Below are 13,741 nucleotides of genomic sequence, written 5' to 3' on the forward strand. Positions count from 1 at the left end.
CTGAGAAGTTTTATTTAGATAAAATATATTTGATCTGTTGACAAGTTTTGTGCATAGCTTACGTGCTGCCCTCTGTTTTGATGACAATTTCTTTAGAGAAGTCAGTGATTTCCTTGTAGAATTTCTTCCACACAAAGTGGGAGCTCTCCGTAATTTGACAGCTTTCAAATGACAGGATGATGTCACCTGACTCTTTGTCCACTGTGCAGGTCATCTCCTGGGCACCTTTTGGATTGACAAAGCAAAGAGTGAAGTTGACAGGCAACAGCAATAAAAATCTGGCACTGCAAGTACAGCATGTCCTCGAGATGGGTGTTTAGGTGCAGTCATACAGTACTAGCGTAGTATGCTCATTATATGTCCACAGTGTATTTGTGTCTGTATGTTCTGCATCCTCTGTTGAATTAATATCAAAAGAATTGTGAGAATGACTTTTCCCTGATCTCACCCAGTGCTTGAGTTGCTGAGGTCCCTGCTGAATACAACACTGCTCTCTGCTGGTTGCCTGATGCTCTCATTCCAACCACTTTACAGAGCTCAATATGAGTCATCTATTTTTCTCTCCTCCCACGTCCTCCCAATGTTCCTTATCAACAGAAGAACAGACAACCCCTCCCTAGGCTCCTCCTCAACATCCCTGTCTAGTGTACCCCACACTTTGTGGTGTTACTCTCCTACATTTCAGCTAATCTAACTCCCATTTTAATGGGAATCCTGAGCCAAATAAACATTCTCCGTGGAACGCACTGAATGAATGCTGCTCTGTACTAAGCCACATTGAAGCTCAGCATGGGGAATTGTGTCTGTCCAACAGTACCTTCCACTGCTTTGGCAACCACAGGGTTAGAAGCCAAGGAAGGCTTGCCGGCACCTTCAGAGTTCGCCGCGCGCACTCTGAACACATATGACACTCCGGCTTCCAGCCCAGTCACCTGAAAACAACAAGGACTATAAAATGTGCCAGACAGGGTACATTGTCATAACTCATAGGTATTCTAGGAATACTCTGTACCTTGTGGTAGCGGTGACTGACAGCATGGCTCTCATTGGAACAGTGCCATTCATCTGAGCCTTTCTTGGCAAAGTCCACAAAGTAGCCTGTGATTGGGCTGGCGCCGGTGTAGACGGGAGCCTTCCACTCCACCACCACAGAGTCATCACGGATCTCGCAGAAGGTCATGTCATAAGCTGGACCTGAAATTCAGAGTGCAGTAAATGTAGAAAATTACAGCCAAGCAGTTCTTTAAGTCAGACACACAGAGCATAGAGGTCAGACTGTGTAATGTGTACGTGCTGGTATTTGCATGTAAAATGGCATTCGCTTCTTTGAACAATGCACACTTTGTTTCATCTTTAAAATATCAACTTGTTTCAGAGAGGTTTTCGGTACTGTACCTGGCTCTGGCATGGTCCAGGCATCACAGTGAAAAGCCTTGCTAGGGGCAGAGGGGGCACCAAGACCAGCAAGACTTCCACCATAAACCATGAACTCATAGACTGCACCTGCACTTAGATGTTCAACCTGTAGTTGATAGGGAAAGTATTAAAACTGTTAAAACTGTTTGAATCACTGCATAATTGATTCATTATGATCCAATGATCCTAACTGTAACAGCAAAAAAATTTTTTACTAAGGTCTATCAGATTTATACCTTGAACAGCCTCTCTTTGATGGGTGGGATGTTGACCTCTCTCCATGTGTGTTCTCCGTGCCTGCGTTTGTTGATGTAGTATTCAGCCACCGGAGAGCCACCAGAGTGGACGGGCCGCTTCCAGTTCAGAACCATGGACTCTCCATCACAAGCGAGCAGAGCAATGTCATATGGAGCAGAGGGAATCGCTGCAAACAGAGTTTAAAAGTGTCTAAACATGTATCATGGTGGATATATAGCAGGGGTCCCTAACTCCTGGTGAAATACTGGTTGTGCTTTAAGTAGCATGTATACAGTGCATACTTTCCGAATCCACATCATGGAGTAAACTAGCATGTTAAATATGATCATTGTTCACTACAAACTACAAAATACTGCCATCCACATAGTTTGGAGCATCACCAATAAATGAGTTTAGAAATGTATGGTGTGATGAAACAATCTGCAGTTGTTGGTTGAATGTCCCAAAGGAACTCTGAGCCAATGGTTGGTTTTTGACTCATATTGCCTAAATTATTCACATTATTTGGACGAGAAAAGTACATGACGATTGGCTAAATCAAATAGGCTCCCAGTCTGTCCTGCTGAAACTTTTGAATTGGAAGGATAATGGTGCTCTTTTATTGGAGACATTGATTTTAGATATTCGGCCAAGTTAAGGCATCAAAGTTAGATGTCTTTGTTTGTCATACTTCTGGACAGCTACCAACAGACTTGTTAAACAGTCTTGATAACCTTCCTACAATTGAATCACTATGATCATTCACAGAGAAAAGAGTCTCCAGCTAAGCACAGTGGGTCGCTAAAATCGTGTATTTGCATTTTTCTTCTGCTGTTACTTTTTCTACTGCCAGATTGAACCCAGCACTTTTTACGCCTGGTTGGAACCTTGACTAATGACAATTATATCCTGTGCGTGTGCGTGTGCATGTGTGTGTGTGTGTGTGTGTGTGTGTGTGTGTGTGTGTGTGTGTGTGTGTGTGTGTGTGTGTGTGTGTGTGTGTGTGTGTGTGTGTGTGTGTGTGTGTGTGTGTGTGTGTGTGTGTGTGTGTGTGTGTGTGTGTGCAAACTCACTGAGGGCAGCTTTGACAGAGAGGGGGGACGACTCCTGTGATTCATCACTAAGACCCAGCTCATTGATGGCTTGCACACGGAAGACATACGTCTCACCAGTGGTCAGGCCTTGAACCACAAATCTAATCAAAAATAGCAGATGAAGTAAAATGTCAACATATTATGATGAATGAAATCACACTCTTTAAATAATAAGTCTATGACTGAATACATACTTGTTGCTCTTGTGAGGCTTGTGGTTAGCTGAATCCCAGTCCTTGGAGCCTTTTACACAGACATCAATGTAGTAGCCAATAAGGTTATTAGGCTCCTTGGGTTCAGCCCATTGGATAACAAGAGATGTGTCAGTTTGCCTTGTGGCAACCACCTGACCAGGAGCGGAGGGGACACCTACAGTAGATCAACAGGGCATGGTTAGGCTCCTTAAGTTCAGCCCATTGGATAACAAGAGACATGTCAGTCTCCCTTGTGGCAACCATTTAACCAGAAGCGGAGGGTTCACCTACAGCAGATTAACAGGGTTAATGTCTAGTGGAAAATGTCAACTATCTACTTACTTTGATTGAAGGACTATTATTTCTTAGCAAAATCTACAATATGAATTACTTTTTACATTTTTTCAAATTCCACCCTTGACTATTGTTGTGATTTGCAGGGAGTTTGACTTTTAGAGAGAATACTTGAGCACAACCTTGGGGAGGACTCTAAGAGATAGCTATAAAGCCATTGAAGAGGACACTTACCACGCAGCTCTTGAGTCTGAATGGGCTCAGTAGGCTCAGAGGCTTCACTGCTGCCGTACATGTTTGCAGCCAGTACGCGGAACAAGTACTGTTTTCCCTCAGCCAAGTCAAACACGGCATAACGAGGAGATCTCACAGGCACCTGAGTGTTCACCCTCTGCCATGCACCGGTCTCAGCTAGGCACTGTGAGGGAAGAACCCCAAAAACAAGATTTACACCCTGTTACAACATCCACAGAAACAGGCAAATGAAATGGAGAGAAAGATAGAACCCTAAATCATTTTGCTGACTTCAGCTATTCATTCGGGTGGTGACCCTGATTGTTTTTGCCCTCGATTATACTATTGAACGCATCTTAAGAAAGATTCCATCTGTTTTAGAGCAGAGTTTCTCAAACTTGTTGGGCCCGCTGACCTCATAATCAGAACACAACTTGAGTGAGATAAAAAACATTTTGCATACAAGGAATTTTACTACAACTTCCGCAGTGCATGGCCTGACGAACCAAGTCTCGGGAACATTTTAAAGGCCCGCCTCTTGTGCAGTTTTCAAGCTAATTTCCAGCAATTCTACACCTTTTGTCATGTGGCACAGATATGTTGTTGCAGCTTTAAAGCTAATGTCCTGCAATTCTACAAATGTCGTATGAGGCAGAGAGATATTACAGTTCATTTATATGAATACATTTTTTTTAATCTGTTCTTGTTAGTAATAATCCTAAAAATAAATGAGACATTTGGATTTTTGATTTTTTTTGTTGATATTTTGAGATCTGGCCACAGACCCCACTTTGAGAACCCTGTTTTAGAGGACACAAATATATCAATTCCATGTTGAAATGTGTCTCTATTCTGTAGCTGCAAAATTTGTGAAAAAAATAAACCTGGTGGAGAACAGTGAGAGACCAACCTTCTCAATATAGTACCACACTGGGGCCCGGCCGTGATAGGGGGCAGGTTTCCAGCTGAGGACAACATATGTTCGGTCGGTCTCTGGGGCATGCAACTTTGAGGGGGTTCCTGGCACCTTCTTCTCGTCTACGGACACAAGACATCACAGAGATTTACTGTCTTTAGCCCAAGTGGGAACATTCACCCGAGTTGACAAAAATATTGCCACAATAACAAATGTTTTCAAGGTTATGAAATTGTAGTACTGAAGACTTTTTCTCTAGCCTGTCTATGCACATCGATCTGTTGCTAGTATAGATGTGTTACGTTCAGTCTGAAGAAGGTGTCACAGATGGTTGGATCTCAGCATCCTGATGGAATTCTCATCAAAAACTAATCAGCAGCTCTCTGATGAGCCCAAATTTAGGCTGTATAATTATTGCTAATTATTGAGACGGGAGAATCGTGAAAAGAAAAATGTGAAATGTGACAGTTGTTATTGGTGTTTTATTATACAGATGGAAGACATGGTACAATGTGAGGGGCTAATGATATCTCAATATTCTAAATGGGTAGTTTACCCTCATTATTCTTCTTAGTGCTACTGACACTGATGAAGTGTAAAGAAATAAGCCTAAAAAAGTAATAGCATGACTGCTTAGAAGAACGTCAAAGATTTTTGTATCAAACTAGTTATCGAGTTTCAAGGACCCCCATACATCATAGAAAACCATTTAGTACCTTCAACGTCATCGTAGTAAGTTACAACGTCAAGTTTACCACCCAACTTGATGGCTGTCAAACAAAGATAAAAACAGAAAATTATATACATTCATTTGATTCTAGGGAATACATGACCTCACAAGTTAAAGTTTACGAATTCATCCTCACATTACCATGGAGCCTTTCAAATTCAGTTGGGTCCAGGGCGGCAATGGGGTCAGACATTCTGGAGGGCTTGCTGATACCTTTTGAGTTTATCGCCCGCACACGGAAGTAATAGGAGTGGCCCTCAAAAAGGCCAGGCACAGGGTATTTACAGATCTTAATGGGGGAGTCGTTGCACTGCACCCAATTTTCAGTTCCAGTTTCGCATCTGCAAAAAAAAATGGTAAATTGGTACATCTCCAATATATAGCTACATTATCCTGTCACAAGATACGAACAGTGGTGGGAGATTATAGCTTGTAATTTACAGATTTGCCTCCCATTTTCAGCCTAGAATGATATGTGATTTTAAGAAAAAAACTTAAACGAGGGCCTGGAGTTTTTCCTGGTCAGGTAATGGCATCAGGGAAAAAGTAGCTGGATATATTCACATTTGATTCCCATTTTAACACCTTCCGTTACCTATCTACAAAGTATCCAATAATGGGGCCTTCAGTAGTGGTGTTGGGAGGCTTCCAGGACACGATGACATAATCTCTGTTGGCGTCATGGATCTTGATGTCCATAGGGGCACCTGGAGACCCAGGTACTGGGGGTGGACCATCTGGCATAGGGACACAAAGCACGTCACATCATCACAGTCTGTCAAAGTACATCACGCTATACTTGAAATGCCCTGTGAACAGAATCATTCAAGGACCAAAGAGCTTTTTGAAAAATAGAAGAATATGGCTCATACTAGTTTTCAAAGTAGATGCATTGCTGGTACACACAGAGGTGGTATACAATTCTCAAAGTTAGCAGATTTTTTACCGGCACAGGAGACGAATGCACTGTGCGCAGCATCTCCCCCCTTTGTCACCATACGGAGAGTGTAGACGCCTTCATCATCCTTGTTCAGGTGAGGCAGGTTCAGCTTGGTCTCGCCTCTACCAGACTCTATCTTCACCCACTTGGAGTCTGACAGCCGATGATCTAAAACAAAACAAAAACGCCAACATTAAAAGTGAACAACTGTCCATTGCTGAAGTTACAAAAATGGTCTTGTAAATCGGCTGTTATTGAAAGCAGTAAGAGAAAATGTGTTACCATCTCTGAACCATTGAGCTTCAGGCTGCAGATTGGCTAGGTTGGGGCTAATGTTCATTGTGGCTGCCAATGTGACCGTGTCTCCTTCTGTTCCAAAGACCGAGCCAAAAGTCTCCAGGAAGGTGATGTTGATCTTGGTGTATTTGATCTCCGGCAACATGGGAACTGCAGAAGATAGTAAAACAGGATAGACTTACAGTATTATGTGTCTATTTTAGTAATATAATTATAGATGACCATGATCAGAAGTATATTCAGCAATGATGTATGTAATTACATACACTTTAAAAGAGAGAAAGCACTGAATTATTAGGAAGACTTTGTGGTTTTCTTTTTTTTTTATCCATACAAAGGTGCAATTCATGTTGTGATTAGTATAGAAGTTTCATCAGATAATGTCTCTGTCGATTCTTACAGGGATAAATAAAAACTAACATTATTCTCATATGTTGAGAATGCATGTTTGAGTTGATATACCATCTACAGTAGTTTATGTTTGTCTCTCACAATAGTATAAACATTGTTTATATGTAGGCTACATCCTTGCAACGCAAGAAGAATGTTGCCATATTCAAACAATCCCCAGTTACTGGATTTGACTCAACAGTGGTCAAGATCTACTCAGAGGATAAATGTATCAGGAAAAATACACAGGACAGTGGTGTTGGGTGGACTTACTTGTGTAAGGAAGCCATGCATAGGAAGATAAATGCCCTTCTTCTCTGAATCCTGCAAAACAGACATATTATACACATACAATCACTACACAACAACAAAATACATTACACTATAATATTGTATCGTGGTATAAATCAAGTATATAAACATACCGTTTAAATAAGCCATATCATGAAAATCAATGCATTAACAAAACATATATACTGTATGTTTGCTTTGCCAAACTTACTCTTGACAATGACAGAGGCCTGAGTAGAGACCTGTCCATGAATGTTACTAGCTACAGCAGTGTACTGCGCAGTGTCATCGGTTTCACACCTATAGGGAATACCAGAAGAATACATTGTTGATAATGTACATGAACACATAAAAACATCTCAGCAATACCTAAGGCTTAGACTTTGTCTCCATCTATAGTTTGTGTGGGTATATTTTTGTATGTAGGACTTTGATTAATTGACTAACCACCAAACATAATTTCCTGAGTTGAATTTACAGGATGGTAAACTTTCAAAGGATGACAAATTATGCAGATTATGCAAATTGCTGTTGACAAAATGATTACTGGGAAATATCAAGCCATGATCCTCATTTGAAATGGTGCTATGACTTTATGAATGCACAGTAAATTAATACTGCAAATATACATAATTTTCTAGCTTGAAAGGGAAAGGGGGATACCTAGTCAGTTGTACAACTGAATGCATTCAACTGAAAAGTGTCTTCTGCATTTAACCCAACCCCTCTGAATCAGAGAGGTGCGGGGGGCTGCCTTAATCGACATCTACGTCATCTGCGCCCGGGGAACAGCGGGTCAACTGTCTTTCTCAGGGGTAGAACAACAGATTTTTACCTTGTCAGCTCAGGAATTCGATCCAGCAACCTTTCGGTTACTGGCCCAACGCTCCTACCCACAAGGCTACAGTACCTTCCGCCCCAAGGGTCTCTTATTTTGACCTCTACAGTATAACCACACACTCAAGGTCAGATATTATCAAATCTTTGGAACTTAAGACAGGAGAATAATGCTATGCAGGGGAAAAAAACTATGCATGAATTATTCATGAGATATTCATGAGAGGCTCTAAGACATGAATGGCAAACATCTGAAGCTGCAAGGAGAGAGGAGGTTGAGAATAGTGACAGATATAAGACCTTGACCCCGCATATACCATTTTAAAGCTGTCCATGCTCACTTTCCCTCACTGTTTCCAAACCATGGTTGTTTTCTTTTGAGTGTGAAAGAGTATGAACCCAGGGAGAATACAGAGTGGGATTTCTTTATTGAGACCCTTCACTTTGATTTGGAGAGGCAAAAAGGGCTTTGAGACTTAAGGTGCGATTTAGCGTTGGTGCTCCTGACACTGACAGCGAGCGTATACAGTGCTCTTTAAGGAGCTCCAGGATCAAATGACAAAGAGCTCAGCACTTTGCTATGAACAGCTGATGAGTCCTCAAGACGAGGGCAGTGCCCAGGGGGGCTTTGGACTAAATTGGAAAAGCTCCACTGCTACGGCTCCACCATTCACAAGGGTCCCTTTTGTGGACACTTGCGTGTTAATTAAGTTAACAGTAAACAATGTGATTGTGAGTGAAATGCAGGGAGGCCACAATGAAAATCTCAGATGGTCCAGGAGCAAAGTCATGATATTGTATAAGACTTTTTAAATGGGGGTGATAAGCTATCATGAGAGGATAATGTTTTCCGGACAAATGGATCTAAATAATATAAAAACCTGTGATTTCCCATAATATAAAAACCTGTGATTGTTTCACCACTGAATGTGTGTATCCATTGTGCAGCCTAAGGTTTTTCCTCCCGTGAGAATAACTTACTTGACGATCTCCAGGTTATGAATTCCAACATTGTCCTGCACATTGTATTTCATTGACGATATGTCAATGCTGACACCATCTTTATACCTGGAGAGAAATCAATTAGAAATGGTTAAGGTGAAGTCTTTCAAGTGGCTGTGGTAACACAGGAAAAAAGTAATAACAGTATGCAGACTATTGTGATGTGACTGTGTATAAGCAGTCTGTACCTTTGTCATAACGTATACCTTTAGTGTAAAACTATAAGACGCAAATCTCAAGAATGGGAAAAAAAACATTATTACAGAGACAGTAACAGGTTAAGATTAGCTATGCTGACTTCTAAATCCAACACCATCAATCATCCGTAAAACTTTGACCACTATTTCAATCTAACAGAGTTTATGAAAGAAAAACACTAGCATTAAGCAGTTCTCCCTTTGTGCTACACCAGTACAATAACATTCTGCACCGATAGATAAGCCGCTAAATGCTGCTGTTGAACTTGCTGAATGACTGTTTTGGACACAGATGTAGGATATTAATTTGATCACGCTTTTGTAACTGAGAATTTGCTTGCAAACTTGTAGTGTATTCTAGGTTTAAAAATGTCAGACTTGATTTGCCATAACGAAAAAATGTACCACCCCTACCAAAAATGTCCATTCATTATTATCCACATAAGAATTCACATTTCTTGTTGCTGCAGGCTTATTTTACTGCTGTAGCAAACTGGCTCAAATGACGATCCTACATCTGTATTTAGACTGAATCCTCACCATTTCACAAAAGGGGTTGGGTAGCCCTCGACTGTGCAGTATAGCTTCACGGGAGTGTGCTCCCAAACAGTATGGGATCGGAGTGTGGTCAGGAACTTAGGGCCCCTGATCATAGACTCCTCACGGACGTACTTCTCAACCATCTTCTTCCTCACCTGAAGGCAAAATGGACATTTTACATTTTTCTTCAATACCCTTTTCAAACTACTAAGCCAAGCCAAGCTGAGGCGACCTGTACTGCCCTGGCCAGGTAATGCATCCATCATAGTTACTGGAACTGTGCTAGACAGGATAATGCAAAAAGTAAATATCAGAGCCTGCACAATATGGTTTGGCTTGGCTCAAATGTGTGAAAAGTGTACTTGTGCAGATCTGATACTTAATATTTTCGCTCATCTTTTTCAAATGACATCTTTAATTATGGTGACATGCTGAAATCTCCCAACATGACAGATGAGGACCTTACCACTCCCTGGATTCTTGTTTCTTGTTTGTGATGATAATCGTCCTCCACCACCTCAGAGCTATATGAGCAAAACAAACGTAGTTATTAAAGGATAATTTACAAAAAGTCAACAAGCATAACAAGCATTTACGAACTAATATAAGAAAGGCCCAACACAGTGAAAAACTAAGCACCACAAAAAACATCTATGTTAAGTCTAACCATAACAATCATTATTTGCTATACATACAGTAAGCATCTTATTTGCATTTTAATCATTGGCTTATTGCTGAGTAAATGTAGTCATAGAGCTACAGAGCACTTCGTTAGCATCAAAAGACCTCTAACAGCATCATGTTGACAGTATTCTCATGCCCTTTTTTGTCAGATTACTTAATGTACTATTTCTTGCGGATGAATCATCAATCTATACATACCTGACAGAATGATCATAGAAGTGTGTACAGGTAATATAGATTACGTGATCGGAGATGACACAGATGAAACTGGGTACAATCCATAGAATGTATGGTGCAAACTAATATGAGTGTCCTGTCTCTACTCCTGACGTCAACAAACACAAGTAAACACACCCTTCTTTAAAGGCAAATCAGTCCAAGGTGTATTACAGAGGAAAACGTTAATGGTATTATAATCATACCCAAACAAATATGACAATTAGTCACCATACAAGACAGTAAAGCATATGTGTCCCCAGTTTATAGAAGAGAATGTGATCCAGTGATGTAGTAGCAATAGGATGGCTGCATAGTTACATGAGATTTGACAATTAGCAGGGAACCAACCTATTAGTGGGTTACAAGTGCTCTCTCTAGGTGTAAACTTAGCCACTGTTAAATGCCAAGCTGAAAACACTACCTACCATTTGAAACTGTACACCGAGGGCCAGATTTACTTGATGTATTTACACCAGTTCTTTATTTTCAGAGGAGAATAAAGACTGGGGAAAAAATGTGTTAACTGTCTTAATTTACATTTAATCTAACTATGCTAAATAAGCTCTATACAGTTTAAATGCTTAATTTACTCTGGTAGATAGCAGGTGCAATTTATATTCCTGTGCAAACAATTGTAAATCTGGCCACCAGTTTCCAAACCACTAGTATGTTTCAAATGAAGCATAGGATTCCAATGGGCCGATCTCCTTACCTTGTGTACTGCTTTGCTACCACCTTAGACTGTGCACTGTGGTAGTCATGGCTGATGTGCACGTGCTTGTGTCTGGCAACTGTCGCAGCCATAGTTGATAACTTTTAATGACCTGTGATTCAAATGAGGAACACACTTACTGTATTCTATTGGCTAACAGCAATATAATGGCAACCATAGAAATACAATATAATAGTTGTATCTCGATGATGACAACAAACCATGTTAATGTAGAATTACTACAATGCAATGCAACGGATGCATGGCTCTTCGGGCTCTTTGATCCATTGATGCATTTCAGGGCACAATATGCAGTACGGTACAGTATGTCCTTCAACATCAAATTATATGTCTTAGGTATTAGTGCCTGTAAGATTACAGACACTGGGGATAGAATTCCATCAAACCTGCACTGCGGGAGAAAGATTGGGCCTGTTCTTATGTAATGGAAGAGTCTGAGTTATGGGCAGAAGAAATGGAAAGCAAATTCATTGGAGGTTTGAATTAGATGGTGGGGGGGTTGAGGCTTAGAGCTAGTTAATGGCTTAAGTATTCATCTATGAGTTCAGTTATTACCAGTTATTCTCACAATACAGCAATCTAAATGTAATTCAGACACCTATTAAATATGAATGAGTTATATATAGCCTATATTCACAGGTGATGTGGTGATAAATAAGAACATACAAAACCATATAGCCTTTAACAGATTGAATATTAACATACACAAGAACAGTCTGAGCACTTGGAAGTTATTTTTAATTGCAGTAAATAATATGGGAATAAAGTCAAAACTTAGTTTATAAGTAACTGTCCAGTGTTTGCAGATTTCTATGAAATATGACCTATAATTAATTACAATATGAGTGAAATAGTTTTCCTTCCAAAAATGTTTAGTTAGGTATGCTAATTTAAAAGCAGCTTTTCTTTGTTGGAATGATGCGGGCAAACCCCAACAACAGAATGGTGTGGGCGTAAACCGGTCATAAAAAATATTCACATCAGTAGACCGCTGATTGGCCAGCTCAGCCAACGAGCCAACATGACATCATTTTCTGTGAGGAAATAGCAAGCATTTTTTAAACGGTCTGTTTGAGATACAAGTTTTTGAAGTGTTTTTCACCTATGTATGCTTTGGCCACAAATACGAGTAAAGGACAACGTTATTTGGGTGTCAGTTAACAGAATATAAACTTTTAAAAGTGAGATTTTCACTGGACAGTTACTTTAAAACTTACTGTAGCTTTGAAAATGTTCTCTGAATATGGAAATAGTTTAAATGTTCTATAGGCCTATGGCAGCCTTAAATTCCCACAGTCGTACAAAGTTGTATATTGCCTCTCAATGTGTATTGGAATAGGTTACAAACAAATAACAGCTTTTTGACTCTATTCTTTTCCTTTTCTATCTTATTCGCTCATTCATTTATCAGTCAGGTTCAGCTAATTCTCAAGTGCAGCAAAAGTGCTTAACATCAGAGATTCAAGTACCAGAAATATCAACCGCTTGACACTTGAACTCCTGAGCCACATTTCTCTGCATATAGAAGACCAAGTAAACTGTCTTTTTATAGAATTAATTTTAAAAGTCTATATAAGCTGATGCCTCCATTTATCAACATGCCATCAGAGCAATATTCTCATATCAATAATTTGTGTCCAAAAACTCTTAAAATGAAGATTGCTAGATAATATCCTTATTATGTCAAGGTCTAGGCAGTAGCCTAGGCCCTAATTAGGTAACTGGACTAATCAATCTCAACATTCTGATATAACCAAGAACCAAGCATGCATCTCTCAATTCAACACCTTTCTGAAAAATCCAATAATCTGAAAAGGAAGGAAATAATAGGCCTGACTTACCCCAAGAGATTACACGAGCGCAAAGCAGAGGTAGGTCAGCCTAAACCCGCTTGGGAGTCACTGGCTGATGAAAACCAAAGATTACCCACACAGAGTGCAGCAACTCTTGCATCCCATTTATGGATAGGCATATGACTATATATAGCTTTTACATCAACCCTTAACATAATTTCTTACTTGCAGTAGGCTAGGCACATATCACGTAGTGTTGGTTATTCTTTGATCACTGAAAAGGTCATAAAAACTGTATCCAGTTTGCAATATTTACAAAATTTGGACTGAGCACAATGTTCAGTTTACATCATTTAAATAATGTCATACTTTCTTTTTATTCAACTCTATCCATGAAATTGAGGATAATTTTGATATAGCCTATATTTGTGTTTATATTTATTAGCTTTAGGCTATGTTAATATAATATTGCTTAGCTCTATGCTCAACTGAAGGAACCTTAAGACAGAATCTTAAGATGACCTCCTGAAACCTGAACTGTAGCCAAGCACTATTTTTAACAAGAGATTGGGTTAACAGACACAGCAGTGTGATATGCCTAGGCTACGGCTATTCCTGCCAATAGCCTGAGGCAATGTCACACAGTTTGCTAGCTTCATGCAAGCACAATTCCTCCATTACTTATCTACAAGGCCTAAATGAT

At 40.0% G+C, this 13,741-nt stretch overlaps 1 protein-coding gene across 3 annotated transcripts in view; it reads right to left on the reverse strand.

Moving 5' to 3' along the window:
- Positions 1–13,741, reverse strand: part of LOC139571137 (myomesin-2-like) — a 47,348-nt gene that overhangs the window by 15,583 nt on the left and 18,024 nt on the right. The window contains exons 1-21 of one of the 3 annotated variants that reach the window (XM_071393728.1): positions 13,087–13,226; positions 11,225–11,336; positions 10,076–10,133; positions 9,610–9,764; positions 8,852–8,938; positions 7,245–7,333; positions 7,016–7,066; positions 6,338–6,502; positions 6,062–6,223; positions 5,711–5,852; positions 5,257–5,456; positions 5,102–5,155; positions 4,380–4,507; positions 3,470–3,653; positions 2,942–3,116; positions 2,727–2,848; positions 1,653–1,840; positions 1,396–1,522; positions 1,013–1,194; positions 818–932; positions 63–225 (exon numbers count right to left, since the gene is read on the reverse strand). In XM_071393728.1, coding sequence (XP_071249829.1) covers positions 63–225; positions 818–932; positions 1,013–1,194; positions 1,396–1,522; positions 1,653–1,840; positions 2,727–2,848; positions 2,942–3,116; positions 3,470–3,653; positions 4,380–4,507; positions 5,102–5,155; positions 5,257–5,456; positions 5,711–5,852; positions 6,062–6,223; positions 6,338–6,502; positions 7,016–7,066; positions 7,245–7,333; positions 8,852–8,938; positions 9,610–9,764; positions 10,076–10,133; positions 11,225–11,316 — 2,639 coding nt within the window. In that variant the 5' untranslated portion in view covers positions 11,317–11,336; positions 13,087–13,226. Of the gene's footprint in view, positions 1–62; positions 226–817; positions 933–1,012; positions 1,195–1,395; positions 1,523–1,652; positions 1,841–2,726; positions 2,849–2,941; positions 3,117–3,469; positions 3,654–4,379; positions 4,508–5,101; positions 5,156–5,256; positions 5,457–5,710; positions 5,853–6,061; positions 6,224–6,337; positions 6,503–7,015; positions 7,067–7,244; positions 7,334–8,851; positions 8,939–9,609; positions 9,765–10,075; positions 10,134–11,224; positions 11,337–13,086; positions 13,227–13,741 lie in introns of those variants that run through there. The other 2 variants (XM_071393729.1, XM_071393731.1) reach the window with 2 other exon arrangements.

This window comes from Salvelinus alpinus, chromosome 3, assembly GCF_045679555.1.
Source record: "Salvelinus alpinus chromosome 3, SLU_Salpinus.1, whole genome shotgun sequence".
In the NCBI taxonomy this organism is placed as follows: Eukaryota; Metazoa; Chordata; class Actinopteri; order Salmoniformes; family Salmonidae; genus Salvelinus; species Salvelinus alpinus.